Here is a 17,700-nt window from a genome sequence, read left to right on the forward strand (position 1 = left end):
TTTCCATTTGTCAGGAAGTTACTTGAAACCCAAGGTGGATGGACTCATTTTCTTCTCTTGCTTAAGCAGAAATATTTGATCAAGAACAGTCTATCATACGGACTCTGTGTACAAATTTATTATTAAAATATAATAAATATTTTTATTTCAGCCTGTAGGCTTTCTCCTTGTCTACTGAAGCCTCATTCAAGCAATGTATTACTTAACATCTTTGCATAGTACTGGAATAGGAACAGGTGTTTTATGAATTGTGGTATGAAGAACACACTAATTCATTCCTTTTCTCAGTGTGAGAAGATTTCTCTGTAAAAACAATAGCACAAAGAGAAATTAATATCTGCTGCAAGAATGAACTACTCTGACCTGTCCTGAGTATCACAGAAATAACATTTAAAATTCTGAGAAAATATCAATCAAAACATTAACAATTATGAATACAGCATGTACACCAAATTTATTGATACATTTACAAAAATGAAACAATATTCTGTTTATTCTCCAAGAAGCATTTACATTTTAAACCATATTTGGCAATAATATTTTTTGATGTTTTTATACATGTTCTCTTACACAAACAATTTTTTTTAGTTAAAGTGACCAGTCATTGGCAAGGTTTTATTTAGTGTGAATTTTGTAATAACATATGAAGGCCAGTCCTGATACAGTGGCAAGTATTTTATCAGTATTTAAAAGGACCAATTAGTTGGTACTACTACTCTGTGGATTATAAACAAAGAATGGCATCATAATATAGGTCTATATTAGTCCACAATACATTAAACAGTGTGCTGGCTCTTGTACTCTCCAATTAAGGTGAAAGAACATATAACTTTAGTATTTTACAATGCTGTTCATCTAGGTGATATCTATATTATAAAAAATAAAATAAAATAAAATCATATAAATATGTAAAACAAACCCAGTGCCCATTATTAAATAAGATATTCAATAAAAAGCAGACCTTTTAGAATTATTGTTTTTAAAATATATGGATATAATTTAATTGTTATAAAATTAAAACAGTGTGGAAATCAAGCTGTGACAGTCAGACTTGCATCTATGTTAGGTAAAGCAGTTAAGTGCATAACATTCTTTTACAATGATAGAAGTGAAGATTACAAACTTATAATGAACTGCCTATATAAGAATGCATGAAGGAGTTGTGAAATAGAGCTAGAGTGGGAAAAGTAGATTCATATGGCCATGTTTTTAACAAAGTAACAGTGATTTCTCTAGTCATTTGAACAATTGCAACACAGTCCTTGTTTAACAATTACCTCATTTAGCTACCACTTGCAGTTACAATGGTAAAAAGTAACTTACAACCAATCCTCATATTTATGACCTTCACAGATCAGTAAAGCAAAGAAAAATTTTGAAGCACAGTCATAGTTTTGCTTAATGACTGCTTTGCTTAACGACTAAGTTGCTGGCCCCAGTTGTGGTTGTTAAGCAAGGGCTACCTGCAGAGGTGGGTTGCTCCCCCTTCGGGCAAACTGGTAGTAGAGGCAGCAGGAGACTCTGCCGACCCATCCAGATGCTTCTGCATATGTGCAGAAGTGTTGTGCATGCACACAAGCAAACTGGTAGTAAAAAAATTTGAAACCCATCACTGACTATCTGTAGCTCTTGCTATATTAGCTTTCTTAACCTTTAAAAAAAGGTTTTAATGGGAGAAAAAAATGGCCCAATGTAATATTCGATGGAAAAGTGGTCATCTGAATCCATTTGTCATTTTTGTACTTTTTTTTCTAATTATTTCAAAAATTTCAGAACTCCTTTCTGATTGCAATAATAAAATAATGATAGATTAACATTGGTAGAACATCAAAGAATTCATAATGACATCAGTGATATTTTCTGTAGCTTCCAGTGGAATTTCCATGTAAATTATTCCACCTGAAAATGTAATGTTAATGTTCCACTAATTATGCAATCAGATATTTGTAAGTGAATGGGTACATTTCTGAAAATAAAGACAGATTTACACATCCAAAGGAATCATTGAAGTTTCAAAGCAGGAAAACAGTCTTTACAAATAAAAGGAAAGAGAAGATTCAAAAATATATGCCCATTGAAAATGTAGTGTCTCTAAATAGTCCCAGAAACTATACAATGTAGCTGGTTAAATCCAGCAAATAAGATGTCATGTCTATGATCTGATCAAAAATACCTGCCCTTGTCACTCTTCGGATGTTTCTATCCATTTGTTCACATTGAGAACCAAGGTATCCTTTTTTACACAAGCATTTATTTGGTCGTATGCAGACACCACCATGTCGACAGACTGGATCACACTTTGCTGTAAAAAAAAAAAAGTAAGAGTTGAAATCTTCTGTTAGTATTTGAAGCAAAATATGCAAAGGCAACAATGTCGGTATCATGGGGGTGGTATGAAATTATTTCAGACAACATTTTGAACAATGCACACATTTTATTACAACGAAAATATATCTTAATGTTTAAAACTAATTCTACATGTTCTGCTTATCTGATGTCATGCAACATATATAATTCAATTTCCTTTTTCTGTGCAGAAGATGTTGCTTTGATCTGCAAGAAACTCCAAGTATGATCATTTATTCATTCTAAAACTAAGTTTTAAAAATGTCAATTAAATATTTAAACAAGATATTTAAGTTTGTTTCAATACGGGCTTTAAGTTCTTTACAGAGGATTAGGACTCAGAAACTCTTGTGAGTGGATATTTCACATGTCTGTTCAGAGATTGATGAATGTATTCCCATACTTCAACATTTATAATCTGGTGCCTTTCAGATGAGACAGGACTGCAGCTCCCAGGATTTCAGCCAGTATGGAAAGTGCAAGGCACAACATTTTGGGAATTTAGGCTGCAGACTTATATGTACTCATGGGGAGTCAATTCTGTTGAGTCCAATGGAGCATTTCTGAGTAGACATTTTGGATTTAAAACTGGGTTGAATGATCTAAGAGTGTCATCTTTGAACATTTTGTTAGAGTGAAATCTTGAGTGCAATATTTGCCTTGTGATTGCAAATTTACCTATGAATGTTACTAAACGAATTCTGAGTTCATAAATCAGGTTTTTTAGTCTATTTCTCTAGACATTCATTATAAATTTTTTTAAAAAAGAATGTCAGAAATTGTTATTGGCTTGCTATGTTCAGCAATTACTATGAATAGAATACCCACCAGTTCGGCAGAATTCACCTTCCCAGCCTTGATTACAACAACATTTTCCAGTGGGAGTACAATGCCCATTTTGGCAATGCCTTGAGCATTCAGATGTCAATATCTGGGCAGGAAATGCTGTTCTTTTACATTCTTCTGGAATTAAAGGCCTATGGGGAAAATACAGGAAATGCACCTATTTAAATGTCACGATCAAAGATAAACAATTTACATGTATCTTCATTTTTGCAGTCTTCATTTTTATTCTCCAAAACTAAAGCTGTTTAAAATACTGGACCATGAGGCAGTATTTTTGTAAAGTGCAAGAAACAGAAAATTTAATTTTCATTATGATAATCCAGTGTGCTATTTAACAAACATTGCTACTATAGCCAGCAAAAATATTTTTAAAAATGCCAAAAAACCTTATTTTGTCAAAAAGGATTGTTCAAAATTAGGAGTCCTCTGAATATTAGTAAAGCCAACGTGGCACCTTTTAAACTGTATGTAAAACAGCAATCATTATTATAAAAATGATACACATATGAAGATGTATTCCAAATTCATATTGACAATCACATACAGGAAGTTCACACAAGAACACGTATTCACATTGCACACTTTACTCATGCATACTTTTAATTGTGTTTTGATTAATTCTCAGTCCTCAATGTTCACTTGATACATTGAACCATAAACTAACAAAAATGTGATTAGCTCATAAGTGAGCATCTCTCTTAGTCTTCAGGAATGCCTTTCAAATGTGCTTCTCAATGATATAGTCTAGATTTGGAATGTTAGGTAACTCTATGGAATGTAGCCAGAATTAAACAGAAAGTTTTATAGATGAATGTTATAGTTACAAAATAGCAACAGCACTTATATATTGCTTCACGATACTTTACTGCCCTCTCTAAACGGTTCACAGAATCAGCATAATGCCCCCAACAATCTGGGTCATCATTGTACTAACCTCAGAAGGATGGAAGTCTGAGTCAACCTTGAGCCAAAAATATTGCGACCATATAATTATTGCACGAAGAGTTAGCTAAAACACGTTATGGGCATTTGTTATGCTAGAACAGGGCCCTCAAACTCGCAGGCTAGATGTGTCACACGCTGGCCACGCCCACATCCAGTTTAGCAAAGAGGAAAAAATCCTGATGCGTCACGTGACACCACTGTGGCACTATGAGTTTGACACCCCTGTGCTAGAACTTCAAATCTCTGGATCTTTGGCAATAAATATATGTAATGCCAGCATATTTGAAGAGCATTTGTTAGAACAAGACTGCTTTAAATCTAATTTCATCTGTCCCTTATCAGAAGCAACTTCATTAAAATGATCATGATCCTAGTTATCCTGGTGGTGAGAAGAAAAATTTTCCATCTTCAAATTATAACAATGGGAATATGTTATGGTATAGAATCACCAGCGGAACATAGAAAAACATCTACTTTTCTCAGAATAAATACAGCCCTCTTTCAGATATTTTTCAGTACATTTGCTTTCTTACTGGGAAGTTTGCCAAGTGCTCATTACTTGATTTACTGCAAGGGAATGAAGTGGGAAGTAAGGAAAAGAACCTTTCCAGCTTTCGGATTTTTTTAAAAAGCTCAGCAGCATATCAAATGTATTCTTATATGGTATACTTGTTCATGACCCCTAGTCTTTAAGCAATTCTGTCATATTTGAAAACTAGCTCTACAGATGAAGTCTGTATCAGTGTTAATAGCTGTGAGGTCAATGCAACTGCTAAACAGTTTGTATTACTGTCAGGGTGGTCATAAAAACAACACCTGCTGTATGAGGCCTTGGCAGCTGGGTCAACAGGCACTGTGGGAATTTATCAATTTAGGGGGCCACTTGCGTTGCACTTTGACGGATGAATCGGGAAAGAACTGGCTGGTGGAGCTAAAGTTGCTCAATTATGTATTACATACTTTATGATAGCAGACGCAGGATTTCCTTGCACGCATCAGAAAATAGGAAGATATAAACAGATAGGTATTTTTGCCTTATAAAGGGAAGGCCGCAGAGCAGTCTATGCAAGAAGAATGGAACATGCAGGGAAGGAGGGAGAGAAATAGACTGTTGCTCTGAAGCTAATTTTGAGCTTACATATTCAAGGAAATTTATTGTGAAAAAAATTCAGTGCATAAAATTAGGCAAGCATGCCAATCAATTATCATTTCATTAAAGCTAAAGTATACTGAAGAATTGCAGCTGACTTCAAGGTTTATTTATATTTTTGTTGAAGGAAATCACCTTTTAAAATTGTTCTTTGTGGATAGCTTTTGCATTAATTTATGAATATATGATTCTCAAATAAGTGCAATAAAAATTAACAAATATTTTAACATATCTTAATATTTTATCTTATTTATTAAAAAGGTAAAGGTTCCCCTTGCACATATGTGCTAGTTGTTCCTGACTCTGGGGTGTGTTCATCTCTGTTTCAAAGCCGAAGAGCCAATGCTGTCCAAAGATGTCTCATGTGGCTGGAATGACTAAATGCTGAAGGCACACGGAACACTGTTACCTTCCCACCAAAGATGGTTCCTATTTTTCTGCTTGTATTTTTTACATGCTTTCGAACTGCTAGGTTGCCGGAAGCTGGGATAAGTAATGGGAGCTCACTCTGTTACGCGGCACTAGGGATTCAAACTGCCGACCTTTCTGATCTTAGCCACTGAGCCACTGTGTCCCTATAGATTTTATTTATTAGTGAACCATATATTCATAAATTTGAATTAGGCTACAGGTCAAGTCAAATCCTTTGATATCTGTAAGAATCAAGTTTAAAGTGTCCCTGAGAGATGGCTGTCTCATCTTTACTTGAACAAATTCAGGAAGCCACTCTTTTGGGTTGTTGTTTTCATTGTCATATTAATTTTATTGCTAGGATTTTTTTCTAACGTTACATCGAAATCTGTATAACTTTAACGTAAATGAATTTTGTGTCTTGCCCTATTAAATGATGGTGGACAACTCTTTTGACCTTCTTAGTGACATCCTTTAAAGCTTTTGAAAAAAGTTTTCCTAATCTACCCCATCTTCTGTTTAGACTGCTCAAAACTAAATATTCTGTGCCACTTCCATTTCCCTTAATAGAACCAAACTCATTCTGAACAATCAGTTCCAGTTTATATGTATCCTTCATAAAATAGAGTGGCCAGATCTGAGCACAATAGTTGAAATGGAGTCTGACTAATGCAAAATAAAATGCAACAATTACACCCAATGATTTGGAAATCATATTCCTTTAGTGTAGTTTAAAATTGTGTTTGATTTTTTCCCCACCTGTATCACACTGGTGGCTTCAGTTTGCAGTCAACCTAAGTTCCAAGTGTCTTTATGGTTTGCTCTGGAATTCTAACCACTGTAAGAGTTATTGGTCTGGAGTTATAAAGATAGGGACAATTTTGTCCTATAATCATTTAAAGTTTAATTAGTTCTCCAGCATTTCTTAGCCATAATATTTAAAAGTTCTGTCAGCCCATTAGCTACTTCTGTTTATTAGAAAAAATTCATTTGGTCCTGGAGATTTAAACTTTACTTTCTATTCCAAAGCTGTATTTCTATCAACCTTCATCTTCAGTTCTGCTCTTTCATCCTTCCTATGACAGTTTCCTGGAGCAATACATGCTTTCTTGCCTTCTTTAACAAAAAGTTGGATTGTTCTCTTTCCTTTGTTACCTTTACTGTTTTGCCTTCTTCACTGAACAGCTGGTATAATATCTTGTCTTTTTCTTTTAACATATCTTAAGAAGTTTTAGTAACATCAGATCATTCTGAGATTTTGATTTCTGACACCAACTCTAGAGTTTTAAGTTACTGTTTATGTTTTTCTTTTGGGATTTGGCATTTTTTCCATTCCATGCATATTTCCTTTCTTGTTTTCAGAGCTTTACTAAGATTTAAACAGCTATATTGGCGTTTTCTGTTGCCTTCTTGCTTTTTTTCTCTCATTGGAATTATTTACATGAACTGAGCAATTTCTCCCACTAACTTTCTCTGCTATAGAATCTTGCTTACCATTGCTATAAATATATTAAGATTACTTTTTCAAAAATCAAAGATACATGTTCTGTTTTAGTTTAATTTAAAAACAATAACTTCAGCATTACATGGTCATTTCAGCCAATATTTCTGCTAGTCTCAATAAGAACTTTCACGTTAATAATCAGTATTAAGTCAAGGATAACTGATATTCTTCTACCTTTCTTCAACCTTCTCTTGGTGAGCCAGGTGTTTGTTGGAAAGACAATGGTTGGTAAATTTAAACAAATCTGAGTAATTATGTTTATTAGGACAACTTAAAAAAATACTCTCAAAAAAAGAAACTTTTAAATAATTTTGAAGCATTATAACATCCAATCTGTGCTATCCCTGCAGAAATATTACTAAATGAAATGGACAAAATATAGTTAATACCTAACCAAATATTATTTAAAAATTTTAAACAGGAAACGTCCTTCTTAAGAGGAAAGGAATGAATGAGCAAATAAAGCTTTAAATAAAAGTAGGGAGAGAGGAAAAAAAAGGAAAGGCAGGGTGTGGAATGTGTGGTGTTTATGTTTTTTGGAATGCTGGAAATTTATAGCAATTGGAAAGCGGTAGGTTCCCTAGTTAGTTAGAATTGGCACGTTTCTTAAAATACTTCAAAAATCCGTCTACACATAAAAATAAAGCTAATATATCATTATACCAGTGGCCTTCTTAATGTAAGGAACATCTTTTCTTATTTTAGGTAGCCTAACAATGTTAATTTGTCTGCTTTCTATAGAGATTACACGCAGGTATGAACACTAAATAAGGAAAAATCTCTGCTGTTACCAGGTACCAGAAATGTATGTTAGAATACATAGAATACTATTGTTTTAAAGGTATGGGCCATGCTTTTCAGATGGGCATGCTAGCTAAAAATTTGGGGAGTTATACTTTAACATTTTTGAAAAAATCCAGTTGGGAAAGGTTGCTTTGGGATAACAAATGATTATTGTACAGGGCACCATTCATTCCTCAAATGAACTGGGAAAGCTTGGAACTCTCAAATGCTTCTTCAACTTTACCATATACCATATTTTTCAGAGTATAAGATTCACCGGAGTATAAGAAACACCAAGGTTTTGAAGAGGCACTTTAAAAAAAAAAAAAGGTAGGTAGGTAGAGGGATAGAGAGAGAGAGAGAGAGAAAGAGAGAGAAATATAGTAGGTAGGTAGGGAGAGTGAATAGTTAGGTAGTTAGGTAGATAAAGGGAGAGAGAGAGAGAGTGAGAGAGAGAGAAATACAGTAGGTAGATAGAGGGATAGAGAGAGAGGAAAAAAATACAGGAGAGAGAGAGAGAGAAATACAGTAGGTAGGTAGGAAGAGAGAGAGTAGGTAGATTGGTATATATATATATATATATATATATATATGTTTGTGTGTGTGTGTGTGTGTGTGTATGTTGTATATATGTTTTTCACGAGAATGGGCTCGTTTTTTGTCAAAAAAAAAGCATGCATAGCCTTTAGAAAGCTTATAGAGTGCTGCTGGTGGCTGGGGGGGGGGGAACGGGCTGTTTTTCTGTCATTTCTGCCCTCCCCAGCCCCCAAGAGCTCTCTAAAAGCCTCCATAAGTCTATGCATGTCCATTTTGGTGAAGGGAGGCAAAAAAATGCTGTATTCAGTGTATGACGCATCTAGATTTTCAGCCTCTTTTTTTGAGGCAAAAAGGTGTGTCTTATACTCCAAAAAATACGGTATATTCTTGCGGATAAGCTCACAATTTTAGGTGACAAAATATAATCCCTAAATTGGGTTTGACTTATCTGCAGGTAGCATTCTATCTGAATATACTATATATGGTACATTTAAAATTGAATTTCTGATAAGAATTTTAAAAAAATGGATCCAATGAATATTCCTTTGGAAACCATTTTTAAAAATCCTGTTTTCATTGATCTAGAAAAATATTAGCACCAGTAATTAAACCATAATTGATGTGATCAATGAGTGCCATGACTATTATTAATTATCTTCCCCCACAAGTATTATATTCCTCCAATATATTATTACACCAAATGGCCTAGGACAAGGCAATGCTATCCTAGAAAAAATATTAACTAATCAGAATGTTTATTGTACTGGTTTGAGAAATTGATACTTGGTATATTTCTATGATATTGGAAAATGTTTTAATTCAATGTAATAATTCCTTCCCATACCTCATTTTGATGTTTGGTATACAGAAAGTTTTGGTTTTACATGCATTGCCCTTGAAATCCTACCACCATCAAATTAGAAGAGATCCATCATTCATGTTTTTACTCTCAACAATTGGCCTGAGATTCTGCTGCAAACATGCAATTCATGCAAACTGTGAAGAAAATCCAGGAATATATTTCTATAGATTCAGAAGCTTGTATTTTCATGAGAAAATAGAACTTGGGAAGTGTGGATATATTATTATTATACAATTGTATCACAACGGCCAGTTGTTTCGCCGGATTTGGTATTGGTTACTAGTCGGGCCCCACCCAGGGGCCTAGGACGTCGTAACGTATTTTTGTAATATGCATGCAGATCCAAGCAGTGCGGCTTTTTGCATTTGACTGATGGTGATTTTGTCCATTTTTAACTGTTTTAAATGTAATTCCAGTGCTTTTGGAATAGCACCCAGTGTGCCAATTACCACTGGAATTACCACTGCTGGTTTGTGCCATAGTCGTTGAATTTCAATTTTTAAGTCCTGGTATTTTGCGATTTTTTCATGTTCCTTCTCGGCGACCCTGCTATCACCTGGTATTGCGATGTCTATGATTGTAACCTTATTTTTCTCAATCATTGTGATGTCTGGTGTATTATGCGCCAGTATTTTGTCCGTTTGTATACGGAAATCCCACAAGATCTTGACCATCTGATTTTCGGTGACTTTTTCAGGCTTATGTTCCCACCAGTTTGTTGCTGTTTTAATATTATAATTTTTGCACAAATTCCAATGGATCATTTGTGCTACTGAATTGTGCCGCAATTTATAATCAGTCTGCGCGATTTTTTTACAGCAGCTGAGTATGTGATCAACAGTTTCATCAGCTTCTTTGCAAAGTCTGCATTTGGCATCATCAGAGGATTTTTCGATTTTGGCCTTAATGGCATTTGTGCGGATAGCTTGTTCTTGCGCAGCCAGGATTAGTGACTCTGTTTCTTTCTTTAATGTACCTGTTGTTAACCATAACCAAGTTTGTTCACTGTCCACTTTATCTTTTATTTTTTCCAGAAATTGGCCATGCAGTGCTTTGTTCTGTCAACTCTCCATTCTTGATTTTATCACATCTTTTCTGTATTCTTGTTTCGTCTGTTGGGCCTTCAGTAATTTTTTGTTCTTTACTTCAATTAATAGATTATTATTATTATTATTATTGTATACTTTTTGAGACTCATCATTTGAAAGTTGCACTGAGAATGTTAATAAGGCTTTAAGTGTTATTTTATGCTCATGTACACATATCAAAAATGGTAACTCTATAAAACGTCCTTTCAGTTTCATTTCATATGTATTTCAAAGTATTTGCTGTCCTTATGTTAGGCCACACATTAAATAGCGAACAGAGAGTTTTGCTTTGAGAGGTCTGGCGTTTAAGATATGCCAATTTCAGGCCATTCTAAATGGTGAGGTAACAAGAGCACAAATCCAAGGTCAAACAAACAGCCTCTTTGTAATCAGAAACTAATAGTGGATTAAAGGTGTAAAATTCACCTAAATCCACACACCAACAGACTAAACAATCTCAGTGAAGTGGAGTAGTATTTGTTTTATAAAAATACTTTCGCTAGAAATCTTTAATAAACAAAACAAATAGAAGAGCATGATTGGCAGTAACATCTGCTTCTTAATTAATAACATGTTGTTTCAATGACAGATCCATGACAAATCATTAGAACTTTTTCTGTGGCATGCAATGTTATTTAATTTATAGTTTAAAAGCTTTTTATTTCTCCCCTACCACAAGCAAAGGCTCCAGGATCACCTTCCCTACAGCTCTGTCAGTTCTTGCAGATCTTACAATATATATTTCAATAAATTAATTTTCAATCATTCATACTAGATCCTGTCCAATTTTCTTAGAAAGAGAAACTTTTCATGAATATTTTCATGAAAAACTTAAAACATTTATATGCAGAAGCATCTATACAAAAAGGCACACATACAAATACATATGGATAAGGTGTAGCATTAAAAAAAATGTATTAGAAAAGTTGCTTACAATAGTCAATCTATTGGGAAAGTTGTGTGCAAATATTAATATAATTGTATGAGTTTCTCTATGTTGCTTTTGATGGAAAATATATTCAAAATGGGTATTGCATAAATAGACAACAGCCCATTGTAACATTTCAATCAGAATAGAGCTGGAAGGTACCTTGGAGGCTTTCTATTCTGTTTCAGACAGGTGGCTGCCCAGCCTTTTCTTTAAAAGCTACAATCTTTGAAGGCAAGCTGTTCCAGTGGTTAATTGTCCTCACTGTTAGGAAGTTTCTCCTTAATTAGAGTTGTTACTCTCCTTAATTAGTTTCTATCCATTGTTTCTTGTCTTGCTTTCTAGTGCTTTGGAGAATAATTTGACCCCCTTTTAGAGTATCTGCACAACTTTTAAGATCTGCGCAAACTGTCTTGGTATGTGGAGTCCTTGAGTATGTATACTAGTGAATGATCCCACTTTTTATTAATTTTAACTTTTATACCCTGTTTTTATTATACCTACTTGTTTTTATTGTTATAGTGGGGTGTGTATGTTGAGTATGGTTGCTTGGTATATATGAGGGGATCGGGAGTGCGGCCTGGATCCCCCTCCACTGAATGCAGAAGCAGAAGTGGATGGGGGCCCGGAACCACCTCTCGTCCCGGAGTGCATGGGGTGAATGGCCTGTCGGAGAGAGCAGGGCCATGGGAGTGGAGGAGGGGTCTACAGAGGGTGGGACAGGCCGGTGCATCCCAGTTACGTTTGGGAGAGGCAGGTACGACGGGAGCTTCAGGGCTGGCCATTACCGGGGAAGGAGGGTTCACTACGTCACAGCGATCCCTTGTTCCGGCCTTGATAGCTCATCTCAAGGACCAAGTGGCAAGATATGTCAGGGCCCTGGTCTCAGGTTGCTGTTGCTAAATGCCAAGTCTGTGATTCATAAAGCTCCCCTCATCCGGGACTTAATATTAGACGAGGGGGTAGATCTGGCATGTATCACTGAAACCTGGCTGGGCCATGAGGGAGGAGTCCCCCTCTCAGAAATGTGCCCAGAAGGATTTCAGGTGCTCCACCAACCACGACACCAGAAAAGGGGTGGGAGAGTGGCTGCTATCATCCGAAAATCATTAATTCCTCGTGGGATCCCTGCTCCGGAGAGTGAAGCTGGATCTAGGGGATCAAGTGGGCTTGTTCCTAACATACCTACCTCCCAGCTGCGTTACAACAGCCCTGCCTGCGCTTCTAGAGTCAGTAGCCGGACTGGCGGTTGAATTCCCCAAACTGATAGTATTGGGGGATTTCAACCTGCCATCTCTCGGCGAACGCTCTGATGGGGTGCAGGAGTTCATGGCTTCCATGACAACCATGGACTTGACCCAGGTAATTCAGGGTCCGACTCATACAATGGGACACACACTTGACCTTGTGTTTCTCTTGGGGCAGTGGATCTGGAATTGAAGGACATAGAGACCTCACCCTTGTCATGGTCAGATCACTTCCTACTGAGGCTGGATTTTCAGAAACTGCTCCTCCACTGCAGGGAGGTGGAGCTGATTAAGTGGTTCCGCCCCAGGCACCTGATGGACTCATTGGGATTTCAGATAGAGCTTGGGGAGATACCTGACTCCCTTGCCCACAATCCGACAGAGTCCTTGGTTTCTGCTTGGAATATAGCGGCAGCTGGGGCTCTTGACTGGATTGCGCCTTTGCAGCCTCTCTGCGGCAATGGATCCAGGAGGGCTCCTTGGTTTACCGAGGAACTCCGGGAGATGAAACGCCAGAAGAGACGCCTAGAGCGACGTTGGAGGGCCAGTAACTCTGAATCTGACCGAACACAGCTAAGAGCCTTTATTAGGACTTACTTAGTGGCGATACGGGTGGCAAAATGTGCTCATTTTTCCGCTCTTATTGCGTCTGCAGAATCTCACCCGGCCGCCCTGTTTAGGATAACTCGCTCCCTCCTGAAAGGAAGGGATGCGGAGGAACCCTTACAGGGAAGAGCTGAGGAATTTGTTCAGTTTCTGTTGGACAAAGTCTCTCAGATTCGGACGGACCTGGACTCCACTTGGACAGTACCTGCCGAGATGCCGAGGGTGGGCCTTGATCGGATTTCTTGGAGCGAGTTCCAGTTTGTCACTCCTGAGGAAGTGGACAAGGCCATGGGAGCGGTGAGTGCCTCCACCTGCTTACTGGACCCGTGTCCCTCCTGGCTGGTTTCGGCCAGCAGGGAGGTTACACAAGGCTGGCTCCAGAGGATTATTAACACCTCTCTACAGGAGGGATCTTTCCCGCAGCCTTTAAAGGATGCAGTGGTGAGACCCCTCCTTAAGAAACCTTCTCTGGATCCAGCTATTCTTAAAAACTATCGTCCAGTCTTTAACCTCCCCTTTGTCGGGAAGGTTGTTGAGAAGGTGATGGCCTTTCAACTCCGACGGTCCTTGGATGAAGCAGACTATCTAGATCCCTTTCAGTCGGGTTTCAGGCCTGGTTACCGAAACTGCTTTGATCGCGCTGACTGATGATCTCTGGCGGGCCAGGGATAGAGGACATTCCTCTATCCTGGTGCTTCTTGACCTCTCAGCGGCCTTCGATACCATCGACCATGGTACCCTTCTGCAACGACTGGGGGAGGTAGGAGTGGGAGGCACCGTTTTGCAGTGGTTCTCCTCTTACCTCTCAGACAGGTTGCAGTCGGTGTTGGTCGGAGGGCAGAGGTCGACCCCTAGGCCCCTTACATATGGGGTGCTGCAGGGCTCGGTCATGCCCCCCTCCTATTTAACATCTACATGAAGCCACTGGGGAAGATCATTCGCCGGCACGGGATTAAATACCACCAATATGCGGACGATACCCAGCTGTATCTGTCCGCCCCGTGCCAACTCAGCGAAGCAGTGGAAGTGATGTGCCAGTGCCTGGTGGCTGTTAGAGTCTGGATGTGAGTAAACAAGCTGGCACTCAATCCAGACAAGACCGAGTGGCTATTGATGTTCCCTCCCAAGGATAGTCCAGACTTTCCATCTATTAGCCTGGGGGGTGAAAGTTTACACCCCTCAGAGAGGGCCCGCAACTTGGGTGTCCTCTTGGATCCGCAGCTGACATTAGAACACCATTTGTCGGCTGTGACCAGGGGGGCCTTTGCCCAGGTTCTCCTGGTGCACCAGTTGCCACCCTATCTGGACCGGGAGGCACTTCGAATGGTCACTCATGCCTTCGTCACCTCAAGGCTCGATTACTGCAACGCATGGGGCTGCCCTTGAAGAGTGTTCGGAGACTACAGTTGGTCCAGAATGCAGCCGCGCAAGCGATATCGGGTGTACCTCGATACACCCATGTTACACCTATCCTCCGCGAGCTGCACTGGCTCCCTATTGGTCTCTGGACGTGATTCAAGGTGCTGGTTATTACCTTTAAAGCCCTTCATGGCCTTGGACCTGGATATCTGCGAGACTGCCTCCTGCTACATACCTCCCAACGGCTGATAAGAACTCACAGACTGGGCCTCCTCCAGGTCGACCAGACAATGCCGGCTGGCGGCCCCTCGGGGGAGAGCCTTTTCTGTAGCTGCTCCGGCCCTGTGGAACGATCTTTCCGCAGAGATCCAGACCCTTCCCACTCTCGCGGCCTTCCAAAAAGCCACCAAAACCTGGCTGTTCCGGCAGGCCTGGGGCTGCTGACCCATGAATGAGGTCCAGCCCGCAGCTAAGTCGAGTGTATGGTGTGTTCCTTTTAAATTGTTCCCGTTTTTCCCCTATTTTTATTTTTGTTTTATCTCTTTATTTGTAAGCTGCCCGGAGTCCTACAGGATTGGGCGGCATATAAATTTATTAAATTATGAATTACGATTTTTTTTTGTGGCAGCCCCTCAAATACTGGAATACTGCTATCATGTCACCCCTTGTCCTTTTCTCTAAATCAGTGATGGCGAACCTTTTCGAAACTGTGCCCAAACTGGAATGTATGTGCATGCACATATGCATGCCAGAAAACCAAAGACCAGCTGCCTGGTGCGCATGCTAGCCACCTGGTCTTTGGGTTTCCGGGATGAGCATGCACACTTGTCCAGTTGGTCTTCGGTTTTCTGGCACTTTCGTGCACGCTAAGACCATCTGGCCAGGGCACAGGCGATGGCATGCGTGCCCAGAGAGAGAGCTCTACGTGCCACCTCTGGCACGCATGCCATAGGTTCGCCATCACGGCTCTAGACTAAGCATGCCCAATTCTTGCAACCAATTGTTTCATTTGTATGTTACTAAGCTGGAATACTGGTGAGAAGACAGCACCCACTTATCTAATGAAGTCCTAGTAGTAGCTGGGTTATCTTGGCTTGTTGTGCCCTTGCAGATAGCAATCACGTGTTCCATATACAAAATTTTATATTGCAACCTGCTGATGTAGAACAAATATTCCACTTTTTAATTTATTTTTATCCCATCTTTAACATTTTATAAATATCTCAAGGTGACAAATATACCTAATGCTCCTTCATCCTAATTTCCTCACAACAATGCTATGAGATGGGTTGGACTAGCCCAAGGTCTCCCAATTGGCTTTCATGCCTTGTACGGGACTAGAACTCACAGTCTCCTGGTTTCTAGCCTGATACCTTAACCACAGTAACAAACTTGCTCTGAGTTTTATTATTTATTTGTTAGATTTATGTCTTATTCATTTCTTACCTTTTGGGATCAATGATTTTAAAGAGTTTTCCATTATGTGATTGTGTCATGCTTTTACTGCTTGCTAAGATGTAAATCTCACCTGTCAATGAAGCACAATAAATAAATAAATATTGGTATTCACTAAAAATATCAGGCAACATAAGCATTATGATGAAAAGTACACTGTTATGGATATGTTTATGTAGAAGGAATTAAATAAATTGACCATTGCATCAATGTGTATCCTCATTTTTAAAACTGCAAATAGAAGCTGAGATAAAGTAACTTGATGAAGTAAGAGTGGAACATGTTCTGGGTCAGAAGGTTCTGTAGGGAAAAAGGGGTGAAGATAACAAAAATGATTAAGTGATCATTGTATAGTGCTGCAAACTGAGGCTCTTAGACTTATGTGTAGAAGTGCTGTCATGAAACTCCTTTAGTCATTTTGACAAAATAGTTGGATTCTGCAGTTCTTTAGTCAAATTTGTTCTTGCGTTTTTGAAATATTGTGGTGCATGCTGTTGTTTGCATTTTCCTTAAAATATTTGGTAACCTGAATTATGAAGTATGCTTCATATTTCTTTACCATTTTTCCACAGATTATTTAATAATTTAAACAGGATATTTAGTGATCGGAGAGCCAAATGTATTCATAGGATTTTTTAGAAATAGAAAAAACAAATGTCAGCAGATATGTTGTAACATACTGTATTCTATTAGTATATTGCTGCCTTTTAGAGATACAATAATCAGTTTCTTTACAAGATTTAAGTAGATATTCAATATGCATCATATTTAGAAGAGTGAGAGAAGACCATCATAACATTCTTTGTATTTATACCATTTACAAAACCCTAAATCCAGATTAATAAAATGTAATTTCTGTGATTACATATTTTGGTTTAGTACAATGGTCTGTTTTATACTATATGTTAGTTCTCAAAACATTTTAGTCTAGAATCCCAGTTTTCAAGTACTTTTCAATCTCATGGTAGATCAAATTTTTAGTGGATTCTGTACTGAATAGATCTGTTAAAAATGGTTTTATTTTCCCTGCACTGAGCAGGAAGATATAATCAGTGGAGTAGTTTTTATATGTTTCATATGTTTATATGTTGCTCATCTAAAGTAAAGGAAACCATGGCCAGCATGACTGTATGCCGAAGTACATGAAACAGTTACCTTACCACCAATGATACCTGCTTATCTATTTGCATCTGCATGCTTTCGAACTGCTAGGTGGGCAGGCATTGGAGCAAGTAACAGGAGCTTATCCCTTTGCATGGCGTTTGGGTCTCGAACCCCGGCTGTCAGCTTTCCAGCAGATAAGGTCAGTGTCTGTACTCACTGAGCCATTGCACCCGCTTGTCATCCAGATTATTCCAAATTACCATCTATAATATTCTCTTTAAATATTGCTTGTACTGTAGATAATACAGCACATGTCTATTGGGACCATTAGGAATATGCTTCCTTCACACTTCTATAGCTCCATTGCCTATATAATTTAGCTATTTCTGACCACAGTTCAAAATATTTATCTATAGTAGTTTTTTCCAATTTGATGTTCTCCAGATATTTTGGCTTTAACATCCATAACTCTTGCTGGTGATACGTTTGTAATCTTAACATACCTGGAAAGTGTACTACATACTGGACA

General features: G+C 38.2%; 1 protein-coding gene across 1 annotated transcript in view; it reads right to left on the reverse strand.

Moving 5' to 3' along the window:
- Positions 1-435: 435 nt before the first annotated feature.
- HHIP (hedgehog interacting protein) overlaps positions 436-17,700 on the reverse strand; it is a 95,289-nt gene continuing 78,024 nt past the window's right edge. Inside the window, exons 11-13 of the mRNA XM_014066027.2 lie at positions 16,059-16,140; positions 3,175-3,323; positions 436-2,302 (exon numbers count right to left, since the gene is read on the reverse strand). Of these exons, the coding sequence (XP_013921502.2) occupies positions 2,109-2,302; positions 3,175-3,323; positions 16,059-16,140 (425 nt within the window). The 3' untranslated portion in view covers positions 436-2,108. The remainder of the gene's footprint in view (positions 2,303-3,174; positions 3,324-16,058; positions 16,141-17,700) is intronic.

The sequence above is a fragment of the Thamnophis sirtalis genome, unplaced genomic scaffold (genome assembly GCF_051295495.1).
Source record: "Thamnophis sirtalis isolate CommonGarterSnake01/CBP01778 unplaced genomic scaffold, rThaSir2_p1.2 scaffold_10, whole genome shotgun sequence".
In the NCBI taxonomy this organism is placed as follows: Eukaryota; Metazoa; Chordata; class Lepidosauria; order Squamata; family Natricidae; genus Thamnophis; species Thamnophis sirtalis.